Source organism: Protopterus annectens, chromosome 2.part1, assembly GCF_019279795.1.
Source record: "Protopterus annectens isolate FY-2018-M chromosome 2.part1, PAN1.0, whole genome shotgun sequence".
Lineage (NCBI taxonomy): Eukaryota > Metazoa > Chordata > Ceratodontiformes > Protopteridae > Protopterus > Protopterus annectens.
The window spans coordinates 443,388,000-443,403,716 of NC_056729.1; the positions used below are offsets into that span (position 1 = coordinate 443,388,000).

At 39.8% G+C, this 15,717-nt stretch overlaps 1 protein-coding gene across 1 annotated transcript in view; it reads left to right on the top strand.

Moving 5' to 3' along the window:
* Positions 1-1,466: 1,466 nt before the first annotated feature.
* ARHGAP10 (Rho GTPase activating protein 10) overlaps positions 1,467-15,717 on the top strand; it is a 2,173,597-nt gene continuing 2,159,346 nt past the window's right edge. Inside the window, exon 1 of the mRNA XM_044063456.1 lies at positions 1,467-1,885. Coding sequence (XP_043919391.1) covers positions 1,732-1,885 — 154 coding nt within the window. The 5' untranslated portion in view covers positions 1,467-1,731. The remainder of the gene's footprint in view (positions 1,886-15,717) is intronic.

Here is a 15,717-nt window from a genome sequence, read left to right on the forward strand (position 1 = left end):
CACCAGGAAAATCCAGGAACTCAAACATCTACCCTACATAGATAGGCTAAAGGCCCTATCCCTCTACTCAGTCTCCTACAGACTCCTCAGAGGTGACCTCTGTCTGGCATACAAAGCAATCTCAGACCCCACCCTGATGGGACTGCTGCATATCCGCAAGTCAAGCTCCACTCGAGTAACCCGCACGCGCAACCTCAACCTGGTCTGTGACATCTATAGGACTTGTTGGCGGGTCAGATGTGTCCCAGAGACTTCCCCTTTTGCAAAATAGACTCCCTCTCCACATCAAGCAGAATACCTCATTAACCCTTTTTAAGAGCAAACTGGATTGGGAACAGAAAACACACCCCTGGGATTCCCCCTGTATCCCTGCAGGACAGTGGCATAGGGTGCCGACTTGTTGGAACATAGGTTAAATTCTTGTCTAGGCTTGTAAGCGCCTCAGGGCCAATAGCCTAATTAACTTCCTATGATCCAGAATACAACCTCTTACAGCAAGAATTCTGGACAAAGCCCAACATAATTGGGGGCAGGGGCACATCAGAGACAGGTTTAAAATGCTACTCTTATAAAATTGCTTAGGAATTAAAGGTTTGCATCAGCACGCAATTTCTGAAGGATATTACATCTGAAACTCAAATGTCTGTTATTAAGTGACCTCAATTATCTACCGCAGACGGGCGCACAAAATGTTATGAGGAACAGAACAAAAATATGAAACAAAATATGGACATTCTGAGAAATTCTGGATAGTTGAGAGCGGTATAAAGAAATGGAAACGCAGGCCAACAATCATAGACGTCAGCGAACTCATTTTTTAACCATCAGTTTAAAACCGGGATTCAGAATACCAAACGTTTATAACTAGAAAAAGGTCCAACGTAACCACGATATTTTGGCTTTCTCAGCTGTTTCTGTACTTAAGACACTGAAACACGCAAGCAGAACATTAATGCGAACACAATGTTAACAAGCTCGTTTTCTGCTAAATCTTGAGAGAACAGGTACTAGACGTAAATCTTCTCTGATAGTTTCCGTACACAGGTCTCTACATCTTACGCACAGAATGGGAGCAAAAGCCTCATAATACACCAAAGAAACTTTTTTTTTTTTTTTTAATAATCTAAACAACTGAGAAATTGATTACCAACTCGAATTAACACGCCTTCTGAAAAAAAAGTTGTAACTGTAATGCTTTACAAATAGCTGTTTACTAAAATCCTCCATTTATATTGAAAAGTTCACAACTTAAAAAAGCAACATAGCTAAAATCAGGAACACCCCTCAAAATTAGGGACAATTGAAAGTATACATTTGGACCAGCCATATACAGACCAACGAGGTTGTAACCAAACTAGAGTTTATATCTAACATGCTAGGCCTCTCAACTGACGGCTGAGCTGCCCTAAATTCTGTGGGGGATGCCTACATTTACATAGAGATATTTTCCCAGAGATTTAGAGGACTTAGAAGTACGAGTCACTGCAGGGTGTGGGGCTCGAGCACAGATAGTCGACGCGAAGGTTTAGGGGCGGAGTTATTCAGTTACGTCACTCTATCCTTCAGGCTGTGTTTTATGTCAGCTGGACTTCTCTTGCTACCCGCCCGAAGAGTTGTGTGTTTTTGTTGTTTTTTTTCTCTTGGGTTTCTTTTTTTTTCTTGGCTCAAGTGAGGCTCGACTTGAATGAAAGTTTATCAAGTTGGAGATTTGCTTAAAAGTGGTTGGCAATCATGGGACTGCATCCCCTGGAGTTTAGTGACTGCTACCTGGATAGCCCTTGGTTCAGGGAAAGGTTAAGAGCTCATGAGCAAGAGTTGGACAGGACGAATAAATTTATCAAGGAACTGTTGAAAGATGGAAAAGCGCTGATTGCTGCAGAAAAAAGTAAGTCTTAAGAAACCGTGGGATTGGACATTCACTTTATGCGTGATATGACCAACCCTCACAAGAGGATTTGTATTGTCCCTCTACAATGAAGCTTGGCATGTAATCACCCAACACGCTACTTTACTGTCTGCTTTTCTGTGTAATCTTAAGCAGTACCAGAGTTTGTTTCAAAAGTTGTTCTATGTTTCTGATGAATGTGTGTATTTGGTACATTATATGCTGGATTGACTCCAAATAGTTTATTTCATTTATTAGTTCTGCCGGGGGTTACTGCAGGACTCCCTTTTTTTGTCTATCGCCTTTCTAATTACAGAGTATGTATTTTAAGCCGTGTCCCTTTGAGTTTCTATGGTGTTCCTGAATCCAGGAGCTGGAACGTGAATAGTTTTGCCTTCGTCCACACCTGTTTCAGTGCTGAGGCTCGTATACTACTGTGCATGCTTTTCCGAGCCCTGTAGATTAAGGTATAGTTGGACCAACTCACTTTTCTTTTGTGATTTTGATTTCTTGTGTTGTTTTAGGTGTTCAGTATGTTCTGAACTGTTTCTAAGAATATTACAGTTTCAGAAACATTACACCTAGTTACATTTCGTTAGCCACTACTGGATTTAAGAATTTGAGCTGTCATAAATGTATATCTTAATGACAGGTGTGTACAAAGATGGGTTGCCAACATTTCATGCTTATGATAATTAGTACTGTGGTAATCCCCCAACCCCAGTTGCAGTGTTTGACATCCCTAGTATTTTATTACACTCTTGCCTTTGACCATAAACATTTCATGAGATCTGCAGTGCTATTTACTGACAGTTCAACAAGTGCTGGTGCAGTGCTGCAGGCAGGGAAATATATGAATGGATGCCAAGAAAGTGAAAATGTTGTCATTCAGTTATGTACTCTGGCAGCTCAGCAATGTTTTCTCGTTATAATAAACACTTATTTCAAAGGTACCACATAAACATGATTATTACTCTGCTTAGTAAAGTATCAATTGCACTGCGTCTCATAATCTGTGATTTATTCTGCAAAAAGGGAAAAAATGTTCATTGTTGCTGCACTTTGACCTTCTGCCAGCTGGTGAGGAATAAGGCTAAACATTAAGCATGTCACGGGGCAGAGTAACACATTGTTAGAAATGTTTTACTTTGATTCTTAATACTGGTGGTGTTTTTAATTGTTTATGCAGTTTGTGTCAATTCCTGTTTATTTTGTAGGTGCTGTATTAGTTAGTGGCTACTAGTGCGATTAGGAGGTGCTGCTCACATTCCTGCCAACAGAAGCAAAAGTACTGTGAAAATAAGTCACTGTGCCTTTCACACTAAAGTAAATTTTCACTGCTTCATACGTTGCTAATGCTTTAAAAATGCAGCAAGAAAGTACTGCATAAATGCATAGCTTTTAGGGATAAAACATGGCAACAAACTAAAAACCCTTCTGACCTCCAGCTGTACAGGCAGTTTCGTAACCAAGTAAAGTGCATAGCCATTAATGACAAAAAATTTATTATATTGAACTACAGCAGAACTTCAAACAAAATCCAAAGAGATTTTGGAGTTTTATTTCTTTTCTTTTAAACCCTGGCACCAAGAGCAGCCCCTGCCCGCATCCTGATAAAACACCGCTAGAAATTGCCACTTTATTTAACTTGTACTTCACAGAAACCATAGCCAAACTTGCTGCCTCCTTCCCCCTCATCTCAGCATTCTAACCACTGCCCTTCTCACAACCGCTCACCAAACTCTCCCTCACCTACTTTTTCTTTCTCCTCTATACCTACTGCCATCATAAAACTTCTCCTCAAGCTTAAACCTTGTAGTTGCACCCCTGACAACCTACCTTCAGAATACTTTATGATGGCTGCTAAAACTATTACCTATCTAAGTAGTATACTCTTAAATAGATCAATCCAGGACTCCTATATACACATCATCTGGAAAAAGCATATATTCTCCCCCTACACAAAGGCGGCAGTATTCGTCCTACCGCTATACTTTTCCCCAGTCTCAAAAATTCTAGAAAAATGTAGTCACACCCAGCTTCAACATTATATACTCAGTAACCAACTACTGTCTTCTAGTCAACATTTTTTTTGCCAGCCCACAGTACCACAACTGCTCTCTTATCATTTCTGGATACAGTTAACCAAGCTAGCAATGAAGGCAAACTAGTTTCCTCCATTTTTCTCAATCTCTCTAAGGCTTTTGACACTAGCTATCACTTCCTTCTTATCTCAAAGCTTTTCTCACAAGGTATATCCCCTCCAACTCTACTCTGGTTTAAGAACTCTCTCTCCTGTAGACAACAATCCACTAAATGGCAAAACTCCTTCTTACCTTTCCTAGATACCCCTACAGGTGTACCTCAAGGCTCCATACTAGGACCTCTACTCTTCAGGATTTTTATTAATGATGTCCTTTCCTGTGTTAGTAACAGCTCAGTTATTCAGTATGTGGACAACTCAGCAATGATTTACACCACCAATACCATACCTGAATTACTAACACTTACCCAGCAGTATGTGGACATCTCAGCAATGATTTACACCACCAATACCATACCTGAATTACTAACACTTACCCAGCAGACCTTCTCATCCACTGAAACATGGATGACTTAACAACCATCTCGCCCTCAATCCCAGCAAAACTAAACTTCTTTTCCCCCCTAGGAAAAGTACCCTAATAAACCAGACTTCACTATCTATTCACTAAACAAAATTATCCTAGTAGTAGTCCCCTACACAAAATTACTGGGTGTTATCATAGGTGAAAACTTAACCTTTGACCAGCACATTCACAATAATGTCAAAAAGACTTGCCAAAAACTTGGCACCTTCTACAGACACAAACACTCCCTAAACCCTTCTACAAAGCAAACTCTCGCCTCTACTTTCCTACTACCATCTCTATTATATGGTGCCTTGCTCCTCACCAATATACAGTTCTCTCTAAAACGTAAAATGGAGAGACCTATTATAGTAAAATCACCAAATTTGCAACTAATGCTACATATTCCTCCCATCACTGTTCCTCACTACATACACTGAATTAGCTTGAACTACTGCAATACCTTACCTACTGACAACTAGCTATGGCTCAGAGAATAATGTATAAACCCTTCAACTGCTCATCTCTCTGCTCCGTTCTAACACTATACCATCCAAATAGACCCCTTCGATCTAAAAATCAAACTTTACTGCTTACGCAAAAACCTAAACTCTCTGCTGGCCAAATGCTTTATCCTGCATAGCCAAACTTTGGAACTTGCTCCCATCACCACTTAGATGCACTAGTGATGCTAGCTTCTTCAAAAAGGCCCTTTACCTACATCTGTCAACTCAATGGCTCAACTCAAACTTGTTCATGCTTCAGATCCCAACCTCACATAACCTTACCTTTCTCATACCACCATTTCTCACTTAAATTATTCTTTCCTCATATAGTCACACTTCATTACCTGCTTACTGTCAATCTCAGATTCTCAACTCTAACACATGTATAGCCCACTGTATATATTTCATTTTTGCTTGTGTGCTGCAAACTCATACTGTTTATCTAGTGATTGTATCTTGCTGTTGTTTCTTACACAAAGTGCTTTATCTGTTGTCATGACTGTAAAAACTCCTTAATTATTTTTTTTTGTCATTTAATCTCATACATTCCCAATTCTATTTCTGTAATTAATCTGTAATTTCTTGTTTTATTGGAGCTTTTCTCCCAAGGCCTCCACTGAAAATGGGCTCATTTAGGCCCAGTGGATTTTCCTGGTAAACAAATGTAAATAAATAAATAACATGCGCCTCAGTCTAAAGTTACTTGGGCCTGCCTTACTTGCATCTCTTCTATAACTACTGGGATGAGAGACAGGACACTTTGGCTTGTCAAAATACAGACCATATGAGACTGGGAATAGCTCTCCTCCATAGTAATTACACACTTAGCCAAACTTGTCTTTCTCTTTCCCATGGACCACCCTCTTAACCACCTTTATTTTGTAGCAGTAGAGCATATCACTATTGTCTTGCACCTTTAAACTTGCACAAACAACGCAGTTTTCATATCAACATTATTTTGTAAGTACAATTTTGCATAAGAATGGGGCTGACAGCAGAATGGATTAAAACAGTTGCATGCATGTGTTTATTGACAGTTATTGCCAGTTGACCAAGAAGATGCAAGGCAGGATCTTCTGGGAGACTTTGTTAAATATTTATTTCTTGAACACTAAAGTCCCGTAGCACTGTTGATATATAGCCTTATTCATCAGCAGTAAACCTTTTGTCACCATTTGTTAAAATACACAGGAAACATAGGTTGCCAAGGGGATCTGGCTAATATGTGTTAATTATGGGTTATGTCCACTACACTTGACTTTAGTCTCCCTTACCAGCTCTGCCTTCTGTCTTTACATGGCTGTAGCTACCTAGAGCTGCCAACTATTCAATTTGGAGAAGGAGGAAGCCTGAAAAAAACTAGTGGGCAAAATGGGAAATTCTTTCTTCACCCATATTGTGATTAGCCTTGTGGACCAATGGGTTCCTTCCCTATCCCCTTCTCTGGCTCTATGCTGTTCTGTTCTCTAGGCCCCATGGCTGCTAGCATGCCCCTGCTTTCATGAGGGGAAGTGTATATGTGTAAGAAATGTGGACCTTGGGGCTCATGATGAAAAAAATGCTTATCCTTGCTCTGGCTGACCTTTTTATTGTTATCCCAATGAACCACATCTTCTCACCCCAGTTTTTTTACAGGTGCCTGACTTATGCTGTCTAACTTGTCTGTCCACCCCCCCATCTTGGCCATAGTTAAGACCTGATTATTAGTATGCTAACCAGTCTGTATTGTCTGAGATTTAGAATGTCTCTTTTCTGTACTAATTAAACACTTGTTAACCAAGCTCAAATCCTCCTTTCTTCCATGGATCACCCCTTAACCACCATTATTTTTAACATTGTGGCATAGCACCCTTGTCCCACACTTTATAACTTGGATTGGCCACACTTTTCATATCTCTAAAATTCTCAAATAAGCAAGGCGACAACATCAGAATGCATTAAAATTACTTCAGATAGGTGTTTATTGCCAGTTATTGACAAACAAGGATATGTGCCTAAGGCAGGCTGTTCTGGAAGATCTTAACTGTTTGTTTCCTGAACAGAGGTGAGCCGAAGCACTGTCACTTGTTGTTTCTTTCGGTTTTTCCCGGTTAGGGGTCGCCACAGCGTAACCCTTGTCTGCTAATGATTGGCAGTAGATTTTTATGTGCCGAGTTGCCAGCCCTGACGCACAACCTTCAATGAAGGTATGCCCATTCATGCATGTCTCCTCACAGAAGACGCTCTAGCTGAGAGTCAAACAGGGCAACGTCTTACTGTGAGGCGACAACGCTACTGCAGCAACACTCTTTGTCACCATCTCTTAAAATATAAACCAAACGTAGGCCATCTTAGAGTCTACCTAGAGTGATCCAGCCAATAGGTCTTGCAATCCCCCCTTGTTTCTACCATCTCTGGGGGGGGTCTGGTAATAAGTTGTTTTTCCCCATCTATATACTCTTGATCTGCCTTACCAGTCATAACTTTCACTAAGCACATCTCCTCTTTACCTGACTAAGGCCTGCCCTCGGGCCAGCATGAAAAACTCCCATCCTCTTCTCTGACGTATGAACTTCATCTGCAGGTACAGTGCTTGCTGTGTTTTTTAAATTTGGATTGGCTGTATGTCTTTTTCTCCTGCTTCTGCCACTACTGTAGCTATACAGTTGTTTATTTTATGCCCAACCCTTTACACTGTTTGAATTGAGTTGGCTCTGTACCTTTCCAGTTTCTGAATTCCCTTGGAGCATACTGTTCTGGCCTGTGGCAAACTTTGCTTTAAATAACCCACCTCTTGTCTTACCAACTGTACTAACTGCTGAATTGATGTCTGTCATCCATATTATCTTGGTTGTCAGTATGATTTGCAACACAGCTTGCACCTTACCCATGGCCTTCTCGGACACCCCAACTTCTAACCACATTGCTGCTTATTGAATGTCTCTCGCCACATCAACACCGTCTCCTTGCTGTAGTCATCTCTCTAATCTTTTGGTACAAGAATGGCCCATGATCCATGTCTCTGGTTGTGGTGCTGATCCCAGAGCTGTAATGTAAATGAAAGATTTTTAAAGTAAATTGTTTCTTGGATATATTTTAAGAATTAGATTTCCAGTATTCTAGCTTTTTATTGTAATGCTGAGGTGCTTCTTCCTATTGTGCAAAATGAGTGTGAAATTCATTTTTAACCCCCCAAACTACAGGACTTATGACATTTTTTAGCACTTCCTCAACTTGAACATGTGTAAGTAGATTTTCTTGCTGGTGTCAAAGAAAAGGCCTTCCCTTAAGTGTCTCAATGGCTGAAAGTGTTTAGACAGTGTGCTGTATTCCACTGTGTGCCTTACTGTGTGTGTAACCAAACTCGCTCTTATTCCCTGGTCTGGTTCAGTCTGCTCGCCCAAATCCAGATGACCACATCTGAAATCCTAGCATCACTCATGAACATAAATGTGTGCTGTATCCTCTTACCGTTAGACTGTACTAACACAGACGACTTGAAGGCCCTGCTGAAAGTTGTAATGGAATATGTCATCGATAACCACACCTTGTATTCATCTTGGCACATCTGTAGGAGCATTTCTCCCCGGGCCTCCGCTGAAAATGGGCTTGTTCCAAGTCGGACTTTCCCGGTTAACAAATGTAAATAAAATAATAAACTGTGATACTGGCTGAGCAGTCTGCCCTTGCATTTTATTTTGAAATGCAATAGTTGTCTCTGCATACAACTTATAGTAGCTAACTTGTACTCAGTGTGTGCACTCCTACCTTACCCGTACTATGTCCTACATCTAGCATTGTAATGTGTGCTGTCTGATATTGTACTGATAGGAGTCGTTGTTCACATCCCAGCCAACAGCCCCAATAGAAGCAAATATTCAAGCTAGAATACAGTCTGTATTGTGTATTACAAGTACTGTGAAAATTAACCCTTGTTTCCTTTACCCTAGAGTAAATATACTCTGCTTCATATGTTGCACATGATTTAACAAAATGCAGCAAGAAAGTACTACGTAAATACATAGGAAGATAATCCATCTAAGGCTCCTCAGGCTTGTCTTAATTGTTTATAGCCCTTCTGTAGCTTCTGTGAAGAGAAGAGGATGTATCTCAGGCTTGCCAAAGTGCAGATTCTGTTGTCATCTGTCATAGGGTTTCTCTCTGACATGCTCTTTGTGGTTCTTCATATTACATGGGCTTTAAACTGAAGGTTAACACAGTGCTGTCCTATTACCTGACAGAAAACTAATAAAAATGTTCACAGTACCTTGCATCACTTGTATGGGAAGGAGAATGAAAGGAAATCATTATTTAGTTAGTCCTTTTAGATTGCTGCTTAAGACTTATACCGTTAAAAAATAAATCACATTGAAGGACAACTCCACTGAAACTGAAAAAGAAAAAATAAACACAGACGTGTATTTCATTATATATTAATCTGTTATGCAGTAGGCTAGTAGTAACCCTTCTGCATTGTTCTCGGTGGTTCGTTTTGATCTCTGTTGTCCTTCTTAGTCTATTCTACTTTTCCTACAATACCTTTTTTTTTCTGTGTGTAGTTTCCCACAATACCTTTTTTTTTTCTCTGTGTAGTTTATTATGACCTGGATACCCTAATTTCAGATGCTCCATCTCTTTATTTTCTTAGAGTGGTGGTGCCAGAAGTCACCGACTTCGCAGACTGTCTAGATTTATTTGGTTGGTTGTTTACTGTGGTAGAGCCATGGTACATGTGGCTCAGCCTGGATTCGGTGTAAAAGCAGTACAAGTGGTGCTTTAGACAAAAACAGTAACCTTGAAAAGTTACATACACAGTCACATTTATACAAAATACAATATGTGTGTATGGACAGGAAAAGGAAAAGAAAGCATTATAAGGGTCAAGTGTCAGAGTAACTTAGGGAGAAGAAGAAACATTAAGTGGCAATGGATATTGCCTGAATTGGGTTAATAGCAATTTTTTTGTCTTGCCATACATCCTGGTGCCCCATGTCCTATGTCTGGTCTGCCTACCCCTCCTAACCTCCCTTGAACCTGATGCCACAGAGATAGGGTCATTGAGGATCTTGGTCTGTCCCTAGACCATGCATCACTTGCTACTCTGGATGTTTTTTTCATTAGTGATCTACACTTGTCACTCTCCTCCCCTACATTCACGTGGTATATTTGAGGCATTCAATGAGGACATGCTGGCATATCACCCCCCCACCTCCATGATAGCTCAGCCAGTATTCACTCCTACCCCTCTTGCTCCACCCCGCACTATGTCCCTAGCCTGTACCACAGTATGTATTTGGAGAAAGTCCAGACAGCTTCTCTCTCTCTCCATGTCAAAGCCTCATGGACGGCGCAGTGGTGCAGTGGTAGCATTGTCGCCTCCCAGAAAGAGGTTCTCCGGTTCGATTCTTGGCTGGGGTTCCTTCTGTGTGGAGTCTGCATGTCCTCCCCCCTGTGTTTGTGTGGGTTTCCTCTGGGTGCTCCGGTTTCCTTCCACATTACAAAGATGTGCATCTCTGGAGCATTTCTCCCCGGGCCTCTGCTGAAAATTGCTTTCGTTCCAAGACGGACTTTACCAGTTAGCAAATGTTAAATAAATAAATAAATAAATTTGCCCCAGCTGCTAATCAAACCTGATTTGCCTGTCCATAATTAGGAGTTTGTCATTCTACATCATAGCGCTACCTTCTGCATCAAGTGTAATCTATTAATGTTTCTTCCATGGTACATCAGACCTTACAGAAAATTTGTAAATTACAGGTTTTATTGTGCTTTCTGGTTACATTTTAGATTTGCCATCCTTCACACTATATTACTAACGTGCAAGCTTGACTTCATTCTACCCTGGCTGCTCAATCATCTAAAGCTAAAAAATCAGTCCTGTCTGGAGTAAGGTGCCTTGTAGGCTAAATCATGTTCTTACACATAGTAACACAAGATTTCAGAAAAATTGTCGGGCTGTTGTCTGTCCATTGCAGCCACTGATTGGAAATAGATGAATCAAAATGGTAATTCATACTCTGTTGGTGTTTAGCTTAATGAAGTTATAGGAATAAACAAATTTTAGTTGAGAAAGGCGGTGTGATGATGCAGTTGACTTTAATGCTGTTCTCCTGTGCTGAGTAAAGGGTTCAGATAGCAGGATTATGGGTAAGAGTAATGTGTTGAATGAAGATCTGCAATATAAGAAAGTGCCAAAAGAAGCAAAGAAAGTAAGCTGCACCTAATTTATGGGGAAAGGGCCTTCATTATATTAAGAACTGGCCTCCTGAGCTTTCTACAGTTCCACTTACTTGTCTCTCTCAAAAAAGTAGTTCAAGGATGCATTGCTGTTATATGGAGCACCCCTCTCAAATGCTATGATGTAGGCAAAGCTCTGTGATTTTGGCCTTCAGATTTGGCTTTGCTCTTCCTAAATTTATGTTCCTCGTAGTCAAACTAGTTTATGCGTAAGTACATTAAATTCATAAACAATGCCTACACAAAGAGTTACTGTCACTGACTGTATTATATTGTGAAACATAAGAACGTGCTCCTCTTCTTAGCCGTCTGTGATTTTTAAAGGCCAGTTGAGAAGATGATGAGATTTTGAGAAGTGTGAATGTGGTATTTTGACTGATTGTGTTTGTTTCTGTACTGCATTTTCTGCACTGCATAGGCGTTACTTTGCTAAGTTGAATAATAGTTGATGAACTTTTAGCTTGGTATACTTGGAGTGTGTTCTAAAGATGTTCTAAAATGCTATTTGTGCTCCTCTTTTGTCTCACATGCTTTTTGTCAAGTGTAACTAAGCAGCCGGTTTGAGCCATTGATGAAAAGATTACTTTCTTTTGTTTTTGAGAGGTATGCAGTTAACAAAATATAAGCAAGTCACCGAAGTTAAACTTGAAAGGAACAGTGTAAAACTCTATGCCACATCTTTTGACTTTTTTCTTAATTAAATTGTACTTTTTCTGTAACTTGTTTTTTTTTCAGAATAGTGTTTGAGAGTTCCACCTTTACAGTATGACGGTTCTTTCATTTGCAGATGTGCATATTCAGGTTATAGTTCCTTTTCTAAAACATGCTAATTCAAGTCTTTATAACTGTATAGCAGCATGTTACTAAAGGTTTTTAAAGAATTTAGAAGAGCAGTGTATTATTTTATTGCATATTATTTGTAGTTTATAATGTTTGGATATGGAGGCCATTACACTGCGGTGGTGGTGCTGCGGTAGTGTTGTCACCTCACAGTTAGGCGCTGCCTGTTCGATTCTCAGTTAGAGCGTCTTCTGTGTGGAGATGTGCGTTCCTTCGTTGAAGGTTATGCATTAGGCCCGGCAAGCTAGCATGTAAAAATCTACTGCCAATCATTAGCGGACCGGAGTTCCGCTGTGGCGACCCCTAACCGGGAAAAGCCGAAAGACACAAAGATATGGAGGCCATTAGAGAAATTAAAAAAGATGACATGGAACTGGTGATTTCTTGTATTTTGATTTTAAAACCTATTTTATGTGCAATGCAAAATGAAAGTACCCTCTTTTGAATTTTAAATTTTTATACTTCTTATTTATGGTTGAACCCAGTTCGTTAACTAATTCTGAAAGTCCTGTTTTGTGTAAATTTTACAATTTGTTTACCAGGTTTGTGAAAGTAGCAGAGACTGAATTAGTATACAAGGAGAGAAAATGCATTTAACGGGGGCATCTTGACTCCAACTTCTGCTCATGCTAGTAAACACTTTTGTATTCTAATTTTTAATTTGTTATATTTTAATATTTTGTGTGTGGAAGAAAAATAGTGATTATAGAAGCAAAATGTTTTTTTTTTTTCTTTATGCTGTTCTCACCCATGCATAATTTTCTGTAGGTCTACCAGTGCCTGCTGTTTCCTAGCGAGTAAACACCCTACTCTGCTTTCACTGTAGCTTATGATTCCAAATTTAACATGACAAAAGCATTTATTAAAATGAAAATAACTCTTCCCAGGGATTATGGAGTATTTTTCAGCATTGGTCCAAGCAACATGGAACCAGTTTCTTATAAAGTCAAGAATATTATTGACTACCACCATTTTAAAATCTCTCACATGCCTGAGAATGCTGGCATAATGCATATGTATCTAAATAAAAACACTGTTGCCCCACACATTGTATATGACTGTCTTCTCACTTACTGTCTCTTAGCTTATAAAGCTCTATTCATAACAAACAGCTCTTTTTACTCCACTCCCATCTTCAGTAAAACATGCTTAGTCTTGGCCTTATAGAGTTAGGTTGATAGCCATCTTATCTGTGGTCCATGCAGCTCCAGCTCAAGTTTATTTTTCATTTTTAAACCTAGTAATCCTGTTGGACACAAGGGCCACCTAGAAGCACAGTTTGGTTAAGTGACTTGTACAGCGATCTCCTGGACTTCTGCATTCCACCACCAGCTTTCCTTATGTACCTTATTTCCATACCTGGCCCAGCTGCAGATCTGTTCCGTAGTCCTCCCTCTGTTTTGAGGAGCTGCAGTTGTTCTTCAAGTCCACCTATTTTTTTCCTCATCTTGAGGTGTTAGTGCTCTGAGTAATTCCTCACACTGCTGTGCTTTCTGTCTAGGCAATTTCCAAGTCTTCAACTTGGTCTCTGTTGACCTTGGAGCCTTCTCTGACTTATACTTCTAACTGATTGTGTCATCCAGTGGCAATATCATCAGCGCACCAATTTTTTAATGTAGTTCAGTCAATTTATTCATCAAGGGTAGTGAGTACTGCATTTGAGGTGAAGCACTGAAATGCAAAATTGTTTGCCAGCAGCAATCTCTGCACTAGTGATACTTCTCTTTAATGTGGAATTCAGTAACTTTTACTTCTGCAGAGACTGTGCATATTGACTGATTGGTAGGTTATAATTGATAGGTTATAATGACAGCAAATTTGAGTGGCCTTTTCTGGTTGAAATGTACAGAAATGGGTAGTTTTGTCTTTATTGGTTCATACATTTTTCCAGTAAGTAGTGAAACAAAATGTTCAGAAGCACACATTTAAAACACACTGTAACAAATGTTACTGCATAAAACAAGGAAAATAATTTGATTCACCTTCCTGATTATATTAAAGAACACGTGCATTCATGCATTGCCCTAAAAATGTGTGCAAGGGGCCCATGTTTATGAAAACTGCCCAAAGGTACACTTAATCTGTCATTGGTTAAAAGCATTTTCAAAATGAATCTTGAGTTCTAATGCAGTTTCAATACATTTTCAATGAATGTGAGTTTCAAGTACAGAGAAGTTTACTGTTGTTCATGTTTTCAATGTGAGACTTTTTTTTTTAATCAAATAGCCATCAGTGTTTGTGCTATAACATTTAAAATAAATGTCTTAAATTCAAACTATTTGTAGTCACTGTATAAGTAAAGAAAAAATCTTATGCACACTAACAGGTTTGAACAGTGTTTATGGTAAATGGGGAGAGACGGACAAGTACTGGGACACGGGAATGGCTACAGTCTGGGGTGGCAGGGGAATCATGGTCCTTTACCCTGCCTAAGCTCCATTTGGCCATGATCCACCTCTGGCTGGCACGATGGACAGTTTTTAATGACTTGTTTGATTAGTATGTGGGAGAAAACTTATGGTAGGATATAAGGATATATGTTTTAACTCATTTGAACTCCATGTCCTGGAATGTTCCCTTTGCTAGTTACCAGTGAATGGTAAATAAATGTAGATGTTATTTATCCCCCTTGCCCTTCCGTAACAGGGAAGCATACTTACTGGCAGAGTGTTGTCTGCTTCCTGTGCTCGTGAAACTCTCCGCCTCCAATGTGTGCGATATTTGTTGTACTAACACAATTTGCACTACTTTACTCCTGTTTGAGAATCCTATAATAGCTTTGTAAGAGAGAGAATTCCCATAGGTTGTAAGGTGTGGCCTGTTACTAGTGATTAAAAGAAAGTTATACATTTAAATAGCTCACAGTACAGAATAAAAGTTAGCGACTCATGCCTTTTGCATGCTTTATGTTCATGTTTTTACATGCTCTGTGCTTGTACTTTAATATAGTGTATATCCATGTTTTTGTGTTGTATGCTTGTGTTTTTGCATGCTGTAGTTCATGCTGTGCATGCTGTGAGTGCATGTGCTTTTTGGAGCATGGCATGAAATATAAATTGCTCTCTGCTTCTGTTGCACTTCTTTGTAGAATACAGATACAGAACTGCTTTAAGAATACCCAAGGAGCCTGAAACCTCCCATTCCAAGAGCAAGACTGCCACAGCCTGTATAGGCATCTGTTCCAAATGTCTCTAATCACCTAACTTTATATATTTGGTGTAAATGGGGATGAAAGGAGAGTGGCTGTGCATTTGTGCTCTGTTTTTATTTTAGTTTTTTAAATAGTGCTCATGTACAATTAGGCTTGCAGGCATAAGCATTGTACCAAATCCCAGGTGGTTCCATCTTTCACATTTGTGCCCATGCATTGCATTCAGGCTAGCATGTACATAATGACTATTCATTAGTGGATGGTAGTTACAATGTTACTCCAGAAGTATATGGCGGATTCATGAGCACGCTGACAGACGTAGGTGGTACCCACCATAATGCTACTCTACAAAAACAGAGTGTGTTTCCTGAGTATGCTGACAGAAATGGATGGCACCCATGATCTTACTGTGGAATGATAGAGGGGGCTTCATGAACATGCTGGCAGAAGTGGCTGCCACCTATGATGTTGCTTTGCAATAATGGGGGGGGGGGGGCGTCATGAGGATGT